At 46.3% G+C, this 17,638-nt stretch overlaps 1 protein-coding gene across 1 annotated transcript in view; it reads left to right on the forward strand.

Moving 5' to 3' along the window:
- Positions 1-14,809: 14,809 nt before the first annotated feature.
- KIF18B (kinesin family member 18B) overlaps positions 14,810-17,638 on the forward strand; it is a 193,655-nt gene continuing 190,826 nt past the window's right edge. Inside the window, exons 1-2 of the mRNA XM_075328348.1 lie at positions 14,810-14,885; positions 15,821-16,171. Coding sequence (XP_075184463.1) covers positions 15,850-16,171 — 322 coding nt within the window. The 5' untranslated portion in view covers positions 14,810-14,885; positions 15,821-15,849. The remainder of the gene's footprint in view (positions 14,886-15,820; positions 16,172-17,638) is intronic.

The raw sequence follows: 17,638 nt of genomic DNA on the forward strand, positions 1-17,638 counted from the left end.
CGGGACATGCCAATATCTTCCTCCGTCTTTGACAGCCGAGACTCACATCAAAGCTGAGCTCCACCTATTAATTTGGCAATCATCAGGGTGCCGTTGGCAAAACATGAGTCCGATTGTTCTAATATAAAGAGAGCCTTCCAGGTGATAGAAATCAAGCAGCTTAATAAATACCGCCATCATGTAATAGGTCGCAATACTAATAAAAGTCAATAAAAATCAGGATAATTGAATACATAACAAATCTTAAAAATTCCCATATGGATCATCAGTCTGTTTGTTTGTGAAGTGATACACGTGCTGGGGATGTGTTTGGGTCACTTCAAAAGTGCAATAAATAAGATGTTAAAAGGAGGATTTTGAAAGCATTGCTGTCTGTCATGGCGGCGACAGTCTGTCGAAACTCCAGATTCTTGTACTCTCTGTCTTGTCTTCTAACTCTCTGAAGTCTGTGGCCAGTGCAGGGAGGCCCGAGCATTGACTAGCAGACTTGTAGTTCCTAGGGAGTCTAGCAAGAGTTAATCTCTGCTAGTCTGGTTGTTAATCTCCTTTAGTCACATGCTATGAGAGAACCAGTCAGATTCACTCCTCCTATGTATCCTGGCTGGACTGTTCTTATAGTGCCAGCTATAGCTTGTCTATCCTGGTTTGGAGAGATGGATTTATCCAGGCTTACTGGTCATTGTGGGTTATATTGTTGTAGGCAGTTTTGGTGTTAACCCTTTTTGTATTTGTGTTGCTGTCTTGCTTAGATTTCTTTTCACTTTAGTTTCTTAGTGTTAATTCCTAAGAGTGACTGAGCTCCTGTTATCCTGGTCTGTTTATATGTGTTTTCCCTTACACTCCTACTCGATCCATCCCTGGGGGGGGGAGGGGACGGATTAGCTTTATTTCTGAGTACAGAAAGCCACGAGTCTCAGGCATCTCCACCATTAGGGGTAACCCTGAGGGCAGGGGTAGCTTAGGGTCCCCTAGTGTGAGGGACATTATAGGAGCCCCTTGACCCTAGTCACATCGTGACAATATTCAAAAGTTTGAAAAGTTGGAGAAAACGTTTGTGGAGGACGGCTTCAGTCAGTCAATTTGACTTTGCCAATATTAACTACCCTTCGAAACACAAAAAAAGGTTTTGGGGTTGCTGTTAAGAAATATTTATTGTGTCGTGCATTGTTTAAGAACTGGCAAACAGTTGCCTGCAGCGGAGTCGTCATCTCCTGTCACCAAAACTTACGATCCGATGCAAACGTACAGTGTCCCACTATATCCATTAGTCCCATAGACAATGAACAGAACGGAGATCAAGCATGTGCACCCCTGCTCCTTTCTATAGGGGACTGTGGTTCCCAGGATTCAGAGCCCTGATAACGGTAGATCCAGAGGTCGGACTCCCAGCGATCAGTAAGTTCCGTATCTCCTACCCCTCAGAGAAGGGATTACTTAAAAGTTTGCAAAATACAGTAAGCCTTTAATACAAATTTGACTAAGCAGCCTTTATGCCTTATTAAGATAAATGAATATACAGTAGATAATAGACAAGGGATAAATGTAATATTTGTACATTCGGTTAATCAAGACTATAGATAACAGGTATCACCAATGTTACCTTAACCTCGGTCTCTCTGTTCAGTGTCACCCTCGCTCTTGTCACAGTACACCTTATATAAAAAGTTCAATATGTCCACACATGGCTTAGGCTACTTTCACACATCAGTTTTTTGCCATCAGGTTCAATCCGGAAAAAAACGGGTAAAACGGATCCGGTACCGCATCCGTTTTTTCCCCATAGACTTGCATTGTTACCGGATTGTACCGGATGGCTTTGCGTTGCATCCGTTTTTTTCCGGATGCGGCAAAATTAGTTAAAGCGGCGGCCGGAGGCAACGTAGCTTGCAACGTTTTTTTGTCCGGCAAAAAAACCGCATCGCGCCGGATCCGGCGCGATACGGCGTGTTTTACAATAGAAGCCTATGGACGCCGGATCCGGCGTAATGCGGTAAAAAACGGATGCGGCCGCCGGATCCGTTTTTCTAAACTGAGCATGCTCCAATGTAATTAACAAAACGGATCCAGCCAAAAAACGGACGAAAAGGATGCAAAAACGGATGCAAACCGTATCCACCGGATCCGTTTTTTAACGGATCCGGCATAACGGATCCGTTAAAAAACGGATCCGGTGGATACGGTTTTCACTTTTTTTTCAGGATCCGTTGGATCAGGAAAAAAAAGGACTGTGCCTGAATACAGAAAACTGATGTGTGAAAGTAACCTTAACGGAACTGACCCAACCCGTGACGCCATACGTCATGGCAGGAAGCAACGGTCCACAGGAGTGGTCCTCCGTTACAATCAGATTGTCTACTGGGCCTGGTTCAGATCTGGTCAAAGTCTTCTACTGGCATTGATCACGGTCTTCTACTGGCATTGATCACGGTCTTCTACTGGCATTGATCACGGTCTTCTACTGGCATTGAACACGGTCTTCCACTGGCATTGATTACGGTCTTCTACTGGCATTGATCGCGGTCTTTTACATGGATTGATCACGGTCTTCTACTGGCATTGAACACGGTCTTCTACTGGCATTGACTACGGTCTTCTACTGGCATTGAACACGGTCTTCTACTGGCATTGATTACGGTCTTCTACTGGCATTGATCGCGGTCTTTTACATGCATTGATCACGGTCTTCTATTGGCATTGATCATGGTCTTCTACTGGCATTGATCATGGTCTTCTACTGGCATTGATCACGGTCTTTTACTGGCATTGATCATGGTCTTCTACTGGCATTAATCACGGTCTTCTACTGGCATTGATCACGGTCTTCTATTGGCATTGATCACGGTTTTCTACTGGCATTAATCACGGTCTTCTACTGGCATTAATCACGGTCTTCTACTGGCATTGATCACGGTCTTCTATTGGCATTGATCACGGTTTTCTACTGGCATTGATCACGGTCTTTTACTGGCATTGATCACGGTCTTCTACTGGCATTGATCACGGTCTCTTACTGGCATTGATCACGGTCTTCTATTGGCATTGATCACGGTCTCTTACTGGCATTGATCACGGTCTTCTACTGGCATTGATCACGGTCTCTTACTGGCATTGATCACGGTCTCTTACTGGCATTGATCACGGTCTTCTACTGGCATTGATCACGGTCTTCTACTGGCATTGATCACGGTCTCTTACTGGCATTGATCACGGTCTTCTACTGGCATTGATAACGGTCTTCTACTGGCATTGATCACGGTCTTCTACTGGCATTGATCACGGTCTTCTACTGGCATTGATCACGGTCTCTTACTGGCATTGATCACGGTCTCTTACTGGCATTGATCACGGTCTTCTACTGGCATTGATCACGGTCTTCTACTGGCATTGATCACGGTCTCTTACTGGCATTGATCACGGTCTTCTACTGGCATTGATAACGGTCTTCTACTGGCATTGATTACAATCTTCTACTGGCATTGATCACGGTCTTCTACTGGCATTGATCACGGTCTTTTACTGGCATTGATCACGGTCTTTTACTGGCATTGATCACGGTCTTCTATTGGCATTGATCACGGTCTTCTACTGGCATTGATCACGGTCTTCTACTGGCATTGATTACAATCTTCTACTGGCATTGATCACGGTCTTCTACTGGCATTGATCACGGTCTTTTACTGGCATTGATCACGGTCTTTTACTGGCATTGATCACGGTCTTTTACTGGCATTGATCACGGTCTTCTACTGGCATTGATCACGGTCTTCTACTGGCATTGATCACGGTCTTCTACTGGCATTGATCACGGTCTTCTATTGGCATTGATCACGGTCTTCTACTGGCATTGATCACGGTCTTCTACTGGCATTGATTACAATCTTCTACTGGCATTGATCACAGTCTTCTATTGGCATTGATCATGTTTTTTTACTGGCATTGATCACGATTTTCTACTGGCATTGATCATGGTCCTCTACTGACATTGATCACAGTCTTCTACTGGCATTCATCACAGTGAAGAAAAAACTAAAAAGCCAACAAGACTCAAAAATGGCATGTATTATAAGATGTGCACTGCACTAAAAATTCTACTATTTTAAAATTTAAGATTTTTGCCAAAGAAATTTGCAATTTTTTGAGCTATCCCGCCACGTCACGGCAAATATATTTGGAGAGAGTAGGACTGCCCCAAAGAGATTTGCCATAACATGGCGGGGTAGCTCAACAAATTGCAATTTTTTTGCCAAAAATCTCAAATTTTTAAAATAACACAGCTTGAATTTTAGTGCAGTGCACATTTTGTAATACATACCATTTTGAGTCGAGCTGGTTCTCTTGTTTTTCTTTGTTGAATTGGTTGGTGGCTGACCCCCACCATGTACCGCAATTCGGTTCGTTTTCCACCTGTCTTGATTTTGGCAATTGGTGGCTGTTCACATTTAGCTATCAAGCCTTGTCCACAGGCTATTTATTTCATGCAGCATTTGCTTGGGCCTGTCCCGCCCACAGCCATGATTCAGTCATGGGTACGGGATTGAAAAGCACCAGGTAAGTGCTGCTATAAACAGTTCTACTTTTTCATATGTGAGGCCGTATAGCACATTTTAAATATATTTTAGAGTAGGACTGCCCCAAAGAGATTTGCCGTGATGTGGCGGGGTAGCTCAACAAATTGCAATTTGTTTGCCACAAATCTCAAATTTTTAAAATAGCACAGCTTGGAATTTTAGCGCAGTGCACATTTTGTAATACATGCCATTTTGAGTCGAGATGTCATTCTTTTTTTCTTCGTTGATCACAGTCTTTTTCTGGCATTGATCACAGTCTTCTACTGGCGTCGATCACGGTCTTCTACTGGCGTTGATTACAGTCTTCTACTGGTGTCGATCACGGTCTTCTACTGGCGTCGATCACGGTCTTCTACTGGCGTTGATTACAGTCTTCTACTGGTGTCGATCACGGTCTTCTACTGGCGTAGATCACGGTCTTCTACTGGCGTAGATCACAGTCTCCTACTGGCGTTGATCACAGTCTCCTACTGGCGTTGATCACGGTCTTTTACTGGTGCAGTTCATGTTCTTCTACTGATGTTCATCATGGTCTTCTAATGGCACTGGTGACAGTGTTCTCCTTGCTCAGATCACTTACAGGTACTTATACTACAGTGGGGGACCACAAACTTTCTCCACTGTTCACATGTCCACTTCCCTTTAAGTCTTGGCACTAACTCCTCCCCTCCTTTACCGTCTCAGGGTTTTATATTTAGTGACTGCGCCACAGCTGTCACCTGAATCGGCGTCCCCTTCAAACTCTTCCCTTGAGGAAACACATTTTTCATTCTTTAATTCCTGATTGGCCTATCTGACCAGCAGATGGCGATATTCACTCCCAAATAATAATTAATAATAATTTTATTCATTTATATACTGTGAGATGTTGGCTTTGTGCAACTTCTGTTCACCATCACCTTATATCCGTGACTGGTGTGCAGAGCCAAACCAATAGGATGAAATTAATTCTGCTCAATATTAATATTAAAAAATTATCATTATTATTTTATATAAATATTACTTGTATCACTAAATATAGGGCAGAATTAAGTATGCTGACATCCCCCTATATAGAGTGTGAGCACACACACACCTACATATATATATATATCATGAGCCCTCACACATCCCCTACATACAGTATGATCCTCCACATAGCCCCTTATATACAGTAGGAGCCCCCACATAGCCTCCTATATACATACTATAAACTCCCATATAGTCTCCTATGTACAGTATGAACCCCCCACATAGCCTCTTATATACAGTATGAGCCCCCATATAGCCCCTATATACAGTATAAGCCCGCACATACAGTATAAGCCCACACATAGTCTCCTATATACAGTATGAGCACCCCACATAGCCTCCCATATACAGTATGAGCCCCCCACATATACTGTCAATAGAAAGGCTAAGCCCCCACATAGTCCCTATATACAGTATGAGCCCCCACATAGCCCCTACATACAGTATGAGCCCCCACATTTTCCCTATATATAGTATGAGTCCCCACATAGCTCATATATACAATATGAGCCCTCACATAGCCTATTATATACTGTATGAGCCTCCACATAGCCCCTATGTACAGTATAAGCCCCCACAAAGCCCCTATGTATAGTTTGAGCCTCCACATAGCCCCTATGTACAGTATGAGCCCTCACATAGCCCCTATATACAGTATAGGTCCCCATAGAGCCCCTAAATATAAAATGTGCTTTAATGTTAAATGGGTTTCAAAATTGTATCGCTTAATATTGAGCAAAATTTCACAATTCTATGAAAAATTAAGTATGCTGACATTCCCTTATATACAGTATGACCCTTCACACAGCCCCCTATATAATAATAAAAATAATATTAGGTCGTATGAGACCCATGTAGTCCTTCTATATACAGTGTGAGCCCCATCTAGCCCCTTTATATACACTGTGAACCCCAACATAGCCTCCAATATACTTTTTGAGCATCCACAAAGCCCCTAAATAGAATATGAGCCTCCTATATAAAGTGTGAGACCCACATAGCCTCCTATATACCGCATGAACCACCACATAACCTCATATATACATTTCTAAGCCTAGCATAGCCCTATATATACAGTATGAGCCCCCACATAGCCTCCTACATACATACAAACATCGCATACACATGAAAAAAAACCACCCCCATTCCCTGACCTCGGGTGCACTGACGGTCCGCACAGTACACGGGTCCACTATTTTCAGCCCTTCGGCTGTCTCGGTCAGACAAGTGCTGTCTGAATCAATTGGTGTCATTGCGACTCTCATCGCTGGCTCCTGTCTGCGGCCACCACGCAGTATTGTCCTGCAGACAGGAGCCAAAGATGTGAGACTGCAATGATACTATGTAAAGGCGGCAGCCATGAGTGGAGGTGCAGAGCCGCTGATTGAGTTTGTGGCGCCCCTGAGGTTTCAGTCGCCACAGGGTACTGCACCTCTTTTAAGGTGCAGTATTCATCTCTGTTAAGGAGGGGGTTAATCACTAGTGTCTCCACATTTCACCTTACATACAGTCTAGGTGCCTTCTCACTGGGAACTGGAATAGGGTAGATAGGGGGTGGGCATCACGATGCATGGGACTTTCCCGGTCACTAGCACAACCACCTGGGGGGTAGCACCACTTGGGTTAGAAGTAGGAGCAACCTGGACACATTCTTCAGTCAAGTCAAGTTGGGACTACACTTCTGGCGACACGACACCACTCTTCTTTTTTTTCTTCTCGGGGCCTGAGGCTTGGAGCGGGACGCTGAGCCCGGGTTCCTCACTTCTGGAGAGGCATCCCTTAGGAAAGGACACTTTCAAGCACCAGTGGCTACCTCTAACTTATCCGGGATCAGCTGGGGCCCATCATGGCAGAGACCGGTACCCTGAGGCTGCATTGGAACTGTGAGTAAAGTACCTGGAACCGCAGCAGCTGACTCAACCTCTTATGACCGGCGCCACGCGCTTGGGCGCCAAAGGCCGTTCAGTCCCTCGTCATCTTCCCCGGGGCCCATTCCACCTGTGGGGAGCAGGACTATCTGTGCTGCGACACCATCCGCCCCGGAGGACATCACCCACAGCGGTGGCTAATCCCTGGCCGCATACCACAGGTGGCGTCACGAGACAAACTACCCCCATCATCCCATCCACCATCCTCCATTCCCCTTTTATTGTACACCTCGGGGCCTCCTGTGACATCCCAGACCCGACATCACCGGCCCTGTGATGAGTAAAGTTAAACCCTTGCCCTGTGGGTGCTACAAGTTCCTTGCCATCAATCAAAATATGAAAATCAATAGCTCCGCATAGGCAGTGCAGTCACGCTCACAGCGTCATGGCCATCTGTTATCACTGGCTCCTGTCTGCAGCAAAGTACCGAGCGGCAGCCGCAGACAGGAGCCAATTTTGCACCACAAACTCAACAGTAGAGCATTCATGGCCATTTTGATGGCATCAATCTAATATATAAAGCTGAGTGTGTGTATGTGTGTATGTCCGCTAAAGGAATCTGCACCGTCGCATTTACAATCATGAAATTTTGTACAGATACTCCATGTGACTCAGGGAACGTCATACACTATGTTTTGATGGGAAAATTTAACCCCATGCTTTACAGTTACTCTCCAAAAAACCTCCATTAAAGTCAATAGATCTGCGAGCTAAAGGTTATTAATAGGAGCTGTGACTGGTTTCTATAGGAACAAAATAAACTGTTAGTATAAGAAACTTATGTGTGAGGTAATAAGATGTCGGTGGAGAGACGGATAGAGAGAGACAGACAATATTATGGGGAGATAAGGTATGCACACCAGTGACTATGTAAGGGGAATACATGAAATAGCAGAAACTGCTGTGTGAATACTGACATGAAAAATCCAATAGCTATATGTAAGAGTGAAAATGTGAAAAATGGAATCTGCATTACTGCCATGAACATATGAATCAAGAGAAATTTAGCTACTGAATTGATCAATGCAATAGAGCCCCAACACTACGCCAAAGTATTTCTCTACGTTGGGGTCCCTAGCTTGTGTGTGTCCTCTCATGCAGTTAAAAAACTTACCGTGTATGGAAAGCTGAGACCCAGGCTATTTACGCGTATGATATGGATTGGCAATAGGTGTGGTTGGGGAGGGTTCACAAACGAAAAACTACTAACAATAAGGAATAACGTTTGGAACTCCATTCTAAGTCTGAACTGGGTGCAAAAACCTAAAAAAAACTGCATGAGAGGACACACACAAGCTAGGGACCCCAACGTAGAGAAATACTTTGGCGTAGTGTTGGGGCTCTATTGCATTGATCAATTCAGTAGCTACATTTCTCTTGATTCATATGTTCATGGCAGTAATGCAGATTCCATTTTTCACATTTTCACTCTTACATATAGCTATTGGATTTTTCAAGTCAGTATTCACACAGCAGTTTCTGCTATTTCATGTATTCCCCTTCCATAGTCACTGGTGTGCATACCTTATCTCCCCATAGTGATGTTTTTTTAGGTTTTTGCACCCAGTTCGGACTTAGAATGGTGTTCCAAACGTTATTCCTTATTGTTTATAGAGACAGACAGACAGACAGACACGGGGAAAGAGACAGACAGACAGACAGACAGACACGGGGAAAGAGACAGACAGACAGACAGACAGACACGGGGAAAGAGACAGACAGACAGACAGACAGACACGGGGAAAGAGACAGACAGACAGACAGACAGACACGGGGAAAGAGACAGACAGACAGACAGACAGACACGGGGAAAGAGACAGACAGACAGACAGACACGGGGAAAGAGACAGACAGACAGACAGACACGGGGAAAGAGACAGACAGACAGACAGACACGGGGAAAGAGACAGACAGACAGACAGACAGACACGGGGAAAGAGACAGACAGACAGACAGACAGACACGGGGAAAGAGACAGACAGACAGACAGACAGACACGGGGAAAGAGACAGACAGACAGACAGACAGACACGGGGAAAGAGACAGACAGACAGACAGACAGACACGGGGAAAGAGACAGACAGACAGACAGACAGACACGGGGAAAGAGACAGACAGACAGACAGACACGGGGAAAGAGACAGACAGACAGACAGACAGACACGGGGAAAGAGACAGACAGACAGACAGACAGACACGGGGAAAGAGACAGACAGACAGACAGACAGACACGGGGAAAGAGACAGACAGACAGACAGACAGACACGGGGAAAGAGACAGACAGACAGACAGACAGACACGGGGAAAGAGACAGACAGACAGACAGACAGACAGAGGGAAAGAGACAGACAGACAGACAGACAGACACGGGGAAAGAGACAGACAGACAGACAGACAGACACGGGGAAAGAGACAGACAGACAGACAGACAGACAGACACGGGGAAAGAGACAGACAGACAGACAGACAGACAGACACGGGGAAAGAGACAGACAGACAGACAGACAGACACGGGGAAAGAGACAGACAGACAGACAGACACGGGGAAAGAGACAGACAGACAGACAGACACGGGGAAAGAGACAGACAGACAGACAGACAGACACGGGGAAAGAGACAGACAGACAGACAGAGGGAAAGAGACAGACAGACAGACAGACAGACACGGGGAAAGAGACAGACAGACAGACAGAGGGAAAGAGACAGACAGACAGACAGACAGACACGGGGAAAGAGACAGACAGACAGACAGAGGGAAAGAGACAGACAGACAGACAGACAGACACGGGGAAAGAGACAGACAGACAGACAGACAGACACGGGGAAAGAGACAGACAGACAGACAGACAGACAGACACGGGGAAAGAGACAGACAGACAGACAGACAGACAGACACGGGGAAAGAGACAGACAGACAGACAGACAGACAGACACGGGGAAAGAGACAGACAGACAGACAGACAGACAGACACGGGGAAAGAGACAGACAGACAGACAGACACGGGGAAAGAGACAGACAGACAGACAGACAGACACGGGGAAAGAGACAGACAGACAGACAGACAGACACGGGGAAAGAGACAGACAGACAGACAGACAGACACGGGGAAAGAGACAGACAGACAGACAGACAGACACGGGGAAAGAGACAGACAGACAGACAGACAGACACGGGGAAAGAGACAGACAGACAGACAGACAGACACGGGGAAAGAGACAGACAGACAGACAGACAGACACGGGGAAAGAGACAGACAGACAGACAGACAGACACGGGGAAAGAGACAGACAGACAGACAGACAGACACGGGGAAAGAGACAGACAGACAGACAGACAGACACGGGGAAAGAGACAGACAGACAGACAGACAGACACGGGGAAAGAGACAGACAGACAGACAGACAGACACGGGGAAAGAGACAGACAGACAGACAGACAGACACGGGGAAAGAGACAGACAGACAGACAGACAGACAGAGGGAAAGAGACAGACAGACAGACAGACAGACACGGGGAAAGAGACAGAGACAGACACGGGGAAAGAGACAGACAGACAGACAGACAGACACGGGGAAAGAGACAGACAGACAGACAGACAGACAGACACGGGGAAAGAGACAGACAGACAGACAGACAGACACGGGGAAAGAGACAGACAGACAGACAGACAGACACGGGGAAAGAGACAGACAGACAGACAGACACGGGGAAAGAGACAGACAGACAGACAGAGGGAAAGAGACAGACAGACAGACAGACAGACACGGGGAAAGAGACAGACAGACAGACAGACAGACAGACACGGGGAAAGAGACAGACAGACAGACAGACAGACACGGGGAAAGAGACAGACAGACAGACAGACAGACAGACACGGGGAAAGAGACAGACAGACAGACAGACAGACAGACACGGGGAAAGAGACAGACAGACAGACAGACAGACAGACACGGGGAAAGAGACAGACAGACAGACAGACAGACAGACACGGGGAAAGAGACAGACAGACAGACAGACAGACACGGGGAAAGAGACAGACAGACAGACAGACAGACAGACACGGGGAAAGAGACAGACAGACAGACAGACAGACACGGGGAAAGAGACAGACAGACAGACAGACAGACACGGGGAAAGAGACAGACAGACAGACAGACAGACACGGGGAAAGAGACAGACAGACAGACAGACAGACACGGGGAAAGAGACAGACAGACAGACAGACAGACACGGGGAAAGAGACAGACAGACAGACAGACAGACACGGGGAAAGAGACAGACAGACAGACAGACAGACACGGGGAAAGAGACAGACAGACAGACAGACAGACAGACACGGGGAAAGAGACAGACAGACAGACAGACAGACAGACACGGGGAAAGAGACAGACAGACAGACAGACAGACAGACACGGGGAAAGAGACAGACAGACAGACAGACAGACAGACACGGGGAAAGAGACAGACAGACAGACAGACAGACACGGGGAAAGAGACAGACAGACAGACAGACAGACAGACACGGGGAAAGAGACAGACAGACAGACAGACACGGGGAAAGAGACAGACAGACAGACAGACAGACACGGGGAAAGAGACAGACAGCTTTTTACCTTTTTGCAAAAATGTATACACTAAGTACCCTGTTATTAAGCACTTGCAATTTATTTATTTATATTCAGGGTATTTTTCATACAATTTTTCTCCTTGGTTTTTTCTAGTCTTAAGGCTGCAATTCACATGCTTAATGTTGCATGTTTACTGAACATTGTTTCAGCTCAGGTTTTTGTGTTTTTTGTATGTTTTCTTGCTTGGTTGCAAGTTGGGGGCGCAGCCCTCCTAGTACTGAGACTGAACAGCTGATTGCGTCTCACTTTGCTGTGTATTTTATCTGGGACACAGCTAACCACTTGCCACCATCCATATTGGAGTTCTGACATGACACAAGTCAGGTATTGATAATGTTTTTAACTTCAGTAGGTTAGGGACTGTCTCAGATGGGTACACCGTGACGAGGTGAGACAGCTTTTTACCTTTTTGCAAAAATGTATACACTAAGTACCCTGTTATTAAGCACTTGCAATTTATTTATTTATATTCAGGGTATTTTTCATACAATTTTTCTCCTTGGTTTTTTCTAGTCTTAAGGCTGCAATTCACATGCTTAATGTTGCATGTTTACTGAACATTGTTTCAGCTCAGGTTTTTGTGTTTTTTGTATGTTTTCTTGCTTGGTTGCAAGTTGGGGGCGCAGCCCTCCTAGTACTGAGACTGAACAGCTGATTGCGTCTCACTTTGCTGTGTATTTTATCTGGGACACAGCTAACCACTTGCCACCATCCATATTGGAGTTCTGACATGACACAAGTCAGGTATTGATAATGTTTTTAACTTCAGTAGGTTAGGGACTGTCTCAGATGGGTACACCGTGACGAGGTGAGACAGCTTTTTACCTTTTTGCAAAAATGTATACACTAAGTACCCTGTTATTAAGCACTTGCAATTTATTTATTTATATTCAGGGTATTTTTCATACAATTTTTCTCCTTGGTTTTTTCTAGTCTTAAGGCTGCAATTCACATGCTTAATGTTGCATGTTTACTGAACATTGTTTCAGCTCAGGTTTTTGTGTTTTTTGTATGTTTTCTTGCTTGGTTGCAAGTTGGGGGCGCAGCCCTCCTAGTACTGAGACTGAACAGCTGATTGCGTCTCACTTTGCTGTGTATTTTATCTGGGACACAGCTAACCACTTGCCACCATCCATATTGGAGTTCTGACATGACACAAGTCAGGTATTGATAATGTTTTTAACTTCAGTAGGTTAGGGACTGTCTCAGATGGGTACACCGTGACGAGGTGAGACAGCTTTTTACCTTTTTGCAAAAATGTATACACTAAGTACCCTGTTATTAAGCACTTGCAATTTATTTATTTATATTCAGGGTATTTTTCATACAATTTTTCTCCTTGGTTTTTTCTAGACAGACACGGGGAAAGAGACAGACAGACAGACACGGGGAAAGAGACAGACAGACACGGGAAAAGAGACAGACAGACACGGGAAAAGAGACAGACACGGGGAAAGAGATTGAAAGACACAGAGATAAAGAGAGACAGACACATAGATAGAGACAGACACAGACAGACACAGAGTGTAATACTTATATATGTTCTGAGGATTTCGATAGCGTAGGGCAATGACAATCAGAGACGAGTTCCGGGTACAAGATGTTTTATAATATGTAACCACGGTAGATACACAACGGAAAACACAGCAGTACAAATACACAAAATACCTTTCCGAAACGGAGCGAAGGGAATTCCCGGGGCCACGCACCGGACTCCCCCAGGGAGACCACCAGAGCGAACCCCTATACAGGGACTGTCCGGCAATCACCCCGGAAGGCCTAAATGCGTTGCAGCCGGGACACAAGGGGCAAGCGGTAAAAGTCCAGGAGTGTCCGTACGGAATGATTGTCCAGAGTGGTTACGAACCAGAGAGAACCGGGCAGAGTGCTGACCGAAGATGGCAGACGGAATCCGGGCACAGCTTGAGAAACCGGGTAAGGTCCAGAGTCGGTCGGTCGGTAGTCTTTAGGAGGATCCAAAGGCAAACAGGATTAGCAGCAGCAAAGCAGGAGCACACAGCAAGCAGTATACTCAGGCACTGGACTAGGCTTAGAGGCGGCCTTTTAAGCAGCTGGACAGGAAGTAGGGCAACAGAACAGTAAACTCCATGTTAACTGAGGGCAAGCTCATTCAAAAGAGAACTGGAAAACCTGGAAACCTGACACAGAGATACTAGACAGACATGGATAGAGACAGACACACAGAGACAGACAGAGACAGACGGGGAGACAGACAGAGATGGGAGAGACAGTTACTATCCCGGGCAACGCTTGTACTACAGCTAGTGACTTATAAAGGAGGGTGGAGGTGGGGGAAGGGCAGTATTGAAGGGGAAATACTTATTTTTTTGTTTCTAAAGTTCTTAAATGTAAATTAACCAGAACCCTATCAGGTTTTCCAACTATTTAAATAACATCTGCATTGATTCTTCTTTAACATATTGCAACCACATGAGCGGCAAACAAATGACAGAGATAAGAAATGCTAGTTTGACGCAACAAGACTACAACTCCCAGTTCGCACCGCGAGTCTCCATGACGTCATATCCTCACCAATCATAGCGGAGGACTGATCGTCCAATGGGAGTTCGCGGAAGGAAGAGCCCGCTTGATTTGAACTTTAATGTGCCGGAAGCGTGGAGGATGGGGGCGTGGCCGGCGCTGCTGCTTGGAAACCATTCTGGGCTGGCCGTGCTACGGAGGATTTGATGGGGAGCGGAGCCGTTATCACCCGCTGTATTTAGACCAGGTGAGCAGTCACGTGGGCACTGCAGGTGGTCACATGATGCTGGGGTCTGTGGTCACTCAGCGGCGCAGCCGGACAGCAGTGAGTGCGCCCTCCAAGACTATGGCGCCTGTGCCCGGCGGTGCCAGCTGATTCCACCTATGGCTCTGCTCTCTATACAAGTCAGTGGTCACCTCAAGACTCTCCAGAGGCGTCTATTGACTTCTATGGAGCACCGCCTTTAAGAGCTCAATATTGGTATATGACCATTGCTTTCTATGGAGGAGAGTGTGTGTCCTCCTGGCCTATCTGGAAACCTCCCATAGGGGTCAATGGTGCCTGAAAACACAAGGATCCTTATACCAAATGGCTATTGTTCATTACTGGTAAAAGAAATCAATGTAAGAATACCAATAAAAGGGACCTGTCCACCTTTGTTTTGGCTCCTAAAGATTCCTCTTACTATTAGACCCACCCCCCACAAATTAGATCAGACCCTGTACAGCAGAATCACCCCTCTGTTTTACATAAGCTTTAAAATTTGGCACCTAGCCCCAGATACCAAGCACCCCTCGTTTAGACCGGGGCTACGCAGTGACTTTGGGTGTTTAGGATGTAGACATCCCCTTTAATGAATGGTGACATGGCTGCTTGTCATCGGTAAATGAGCACTAGCCGCCAACTTTAGGGTTTTATGATCTTATACGGTCAAGGCGCCTTTCAGAAATAAAATGCCACTCGTAGTGCATCACATTCAAATGTATTTGGTCACCTTAAAGGGGTTGTCTGAAAATGTTCACCATTTCTCCGCTTTCCGCAAGTGGCTCTTGAAGGTTGACAGTCCGGCCCTCCGCTGTGTGCACATAGCCTCTGTGTGATGTCATCCAGGGTCCTGGATGTGAGTTAGAGGGCAGTATAATATGGAGGACAACTTGTGACCCTTTCTGTCATCCCCTCAGGACCATCTGACTCCAGTTCCTGTATCACCATGGGCGCTCCTGTGGCCGCTGAAGAAGGGAACGTCTCAGTGGTGGTCCGAGTCCGCCCCCCAAACTCAAGGGAGCAAGACGGAAACCAGAATTCCGTGGTGCAAGTCGTGGATCACAACATCCTGATATTCGACCCCGATGAGCCGGATACGTCGGGCGTCTTCTCCAACCTCCGAGGGCACGATGGAGCGAAGCGCAAAGGAAAGGACCTGAAATTCATATTCGACCGGGTCTTCGATGAGCAAAGCCGCCAACAAGACGTGTTTGAGCACACGACCAAGCAGGTCCTGGACGGAGTCCTGAACGGCTACAACTGCTCGGGTGAGAAATCACATGACTATTTATTTATTTACCCCTTTGCATCTTAATAATAATAATAATAATCTTTATTTCTATAGCGCCAACATATTCCGCAGCGCTTTACAAATCAGGAGGATCATATACAAACAAATAACAGTTATTGTATTTCTATATTTAGAGGAAAAAGAAAAAACACAACCCTGCTCGTGAGAGCTTACAATCTACAATGAGATGGGGGGAGGGGCAAGGTTCAAGTGTTTATTTACAATGACAATCCAGCCATCTCACAGACATGGGGGATAGATAATGGTTTCCTCGACCAGTGGGCCAGAGCCTTGAGATGCCTTTGGGTGCCATGGAGTTTGATGTGGAGTTATGTTGTGAGAAGTTGTAGAGGGACTATGTAAATCGAATCTGATTAGGGATAGGCCGCCCTAAAAAGATGCGTCTTTAGGGTGCGTCTGAAGCTGAGTAAGTTGGGAATTGTCCTAACTTCTTGGGGTAGAGCGTTCCAGAGGGTTGGTGCAGCTCGGAAGAAGTCTTGGATCCGGGAGTGGGAGGTTCGAATTAGTGTGGATGTTAGTCGAAAGTCGCTTGCAGAGCGTAGAGAACGGGTGGGGTGATAGACAGAGAGGAGGGCGGAGATGTAGGGGGGTGCTGCACTGTGGAGAGCTTTGTGGGTGAGAACAAGCAGTTTGAATTGGATCCTGTGATATATGGGCAGCCAGTGTAATGACTGGCACAGAGCAGAGGCATCCGAGTAGCGGTTAGCCAGATAGGTGACCCTGGCTGCTGCATTAAGGATGGACAGTAGAGGAGAGAGTCTAGTTGGGGGGGAGACCAATTAATGGAGAGTTACAGTAGTCAAGGCGAGAGTGGATCAGGGCCACGGTGAGGGTTTTTGTCGTTTCCATAGTGAGAAAGGGGCGGATTCTAGAGATGTTCTTGAGGTGCAAGTGGCAGGAGCGGGTAAGAGATTGTATGTGGGAGGTGAAGGAGAGATCGGTGTCAAGTATAACCCCCAGGCAGCGGGCTTTCGGCCTAGGACTTATCGTTGTGCCACACACAGAGAGGGAGATGTCAGGTTTAGGAAGGTTGGGAGATGGAGGGCAAAGAAGAAGTTCAGTTTTGGAAAGGTTAAGTTTCAGATAGAGAGCAGACATGACATTGCAAACTGCGGTCAGGCAGTCACTGGTGTTCTGTAGTTACAGCGGGGGTGAGCTCAGGGGATGAGGTGTATAGCTGTGTGTCATCAGCATAAAGATGGTACTGGAAGCCAAATCTGCTGATGGTCATTCCAATTGGGCAGTGTAGAGGGAGAAAAGAAGAGGGCCAAGGACTGAACCTTGAGGGACCCCAACAGTGAGAGGAAGAGGAGAAGATGTGGAGCCAGCAAATGATACACTGAATGAGCGGCCAGAAAGAAAGGAAGAGAACCAGGAGAGCACAGTGTCCTTTAGGCCGATAGAATGGAGCATAGAGAGAAGG

This window comes from Anomaloglossus baeobatrachus, chromosome 11, assembly GCF_048569485.1.
Source record: "Anomaloglossus baeobatrachus isolate aAnoBae1 chromosome 11, aAnoBae1.hap1, whole genome shotgun sequence".
In the NCBI taxonomy this organism is placed as follows: Eukaryota; Metazoa; Chordata; class Amphibia; order Anura; family Aromobatidae; genus Anomaloglossus; species Anomaloglossus baeobatrachus.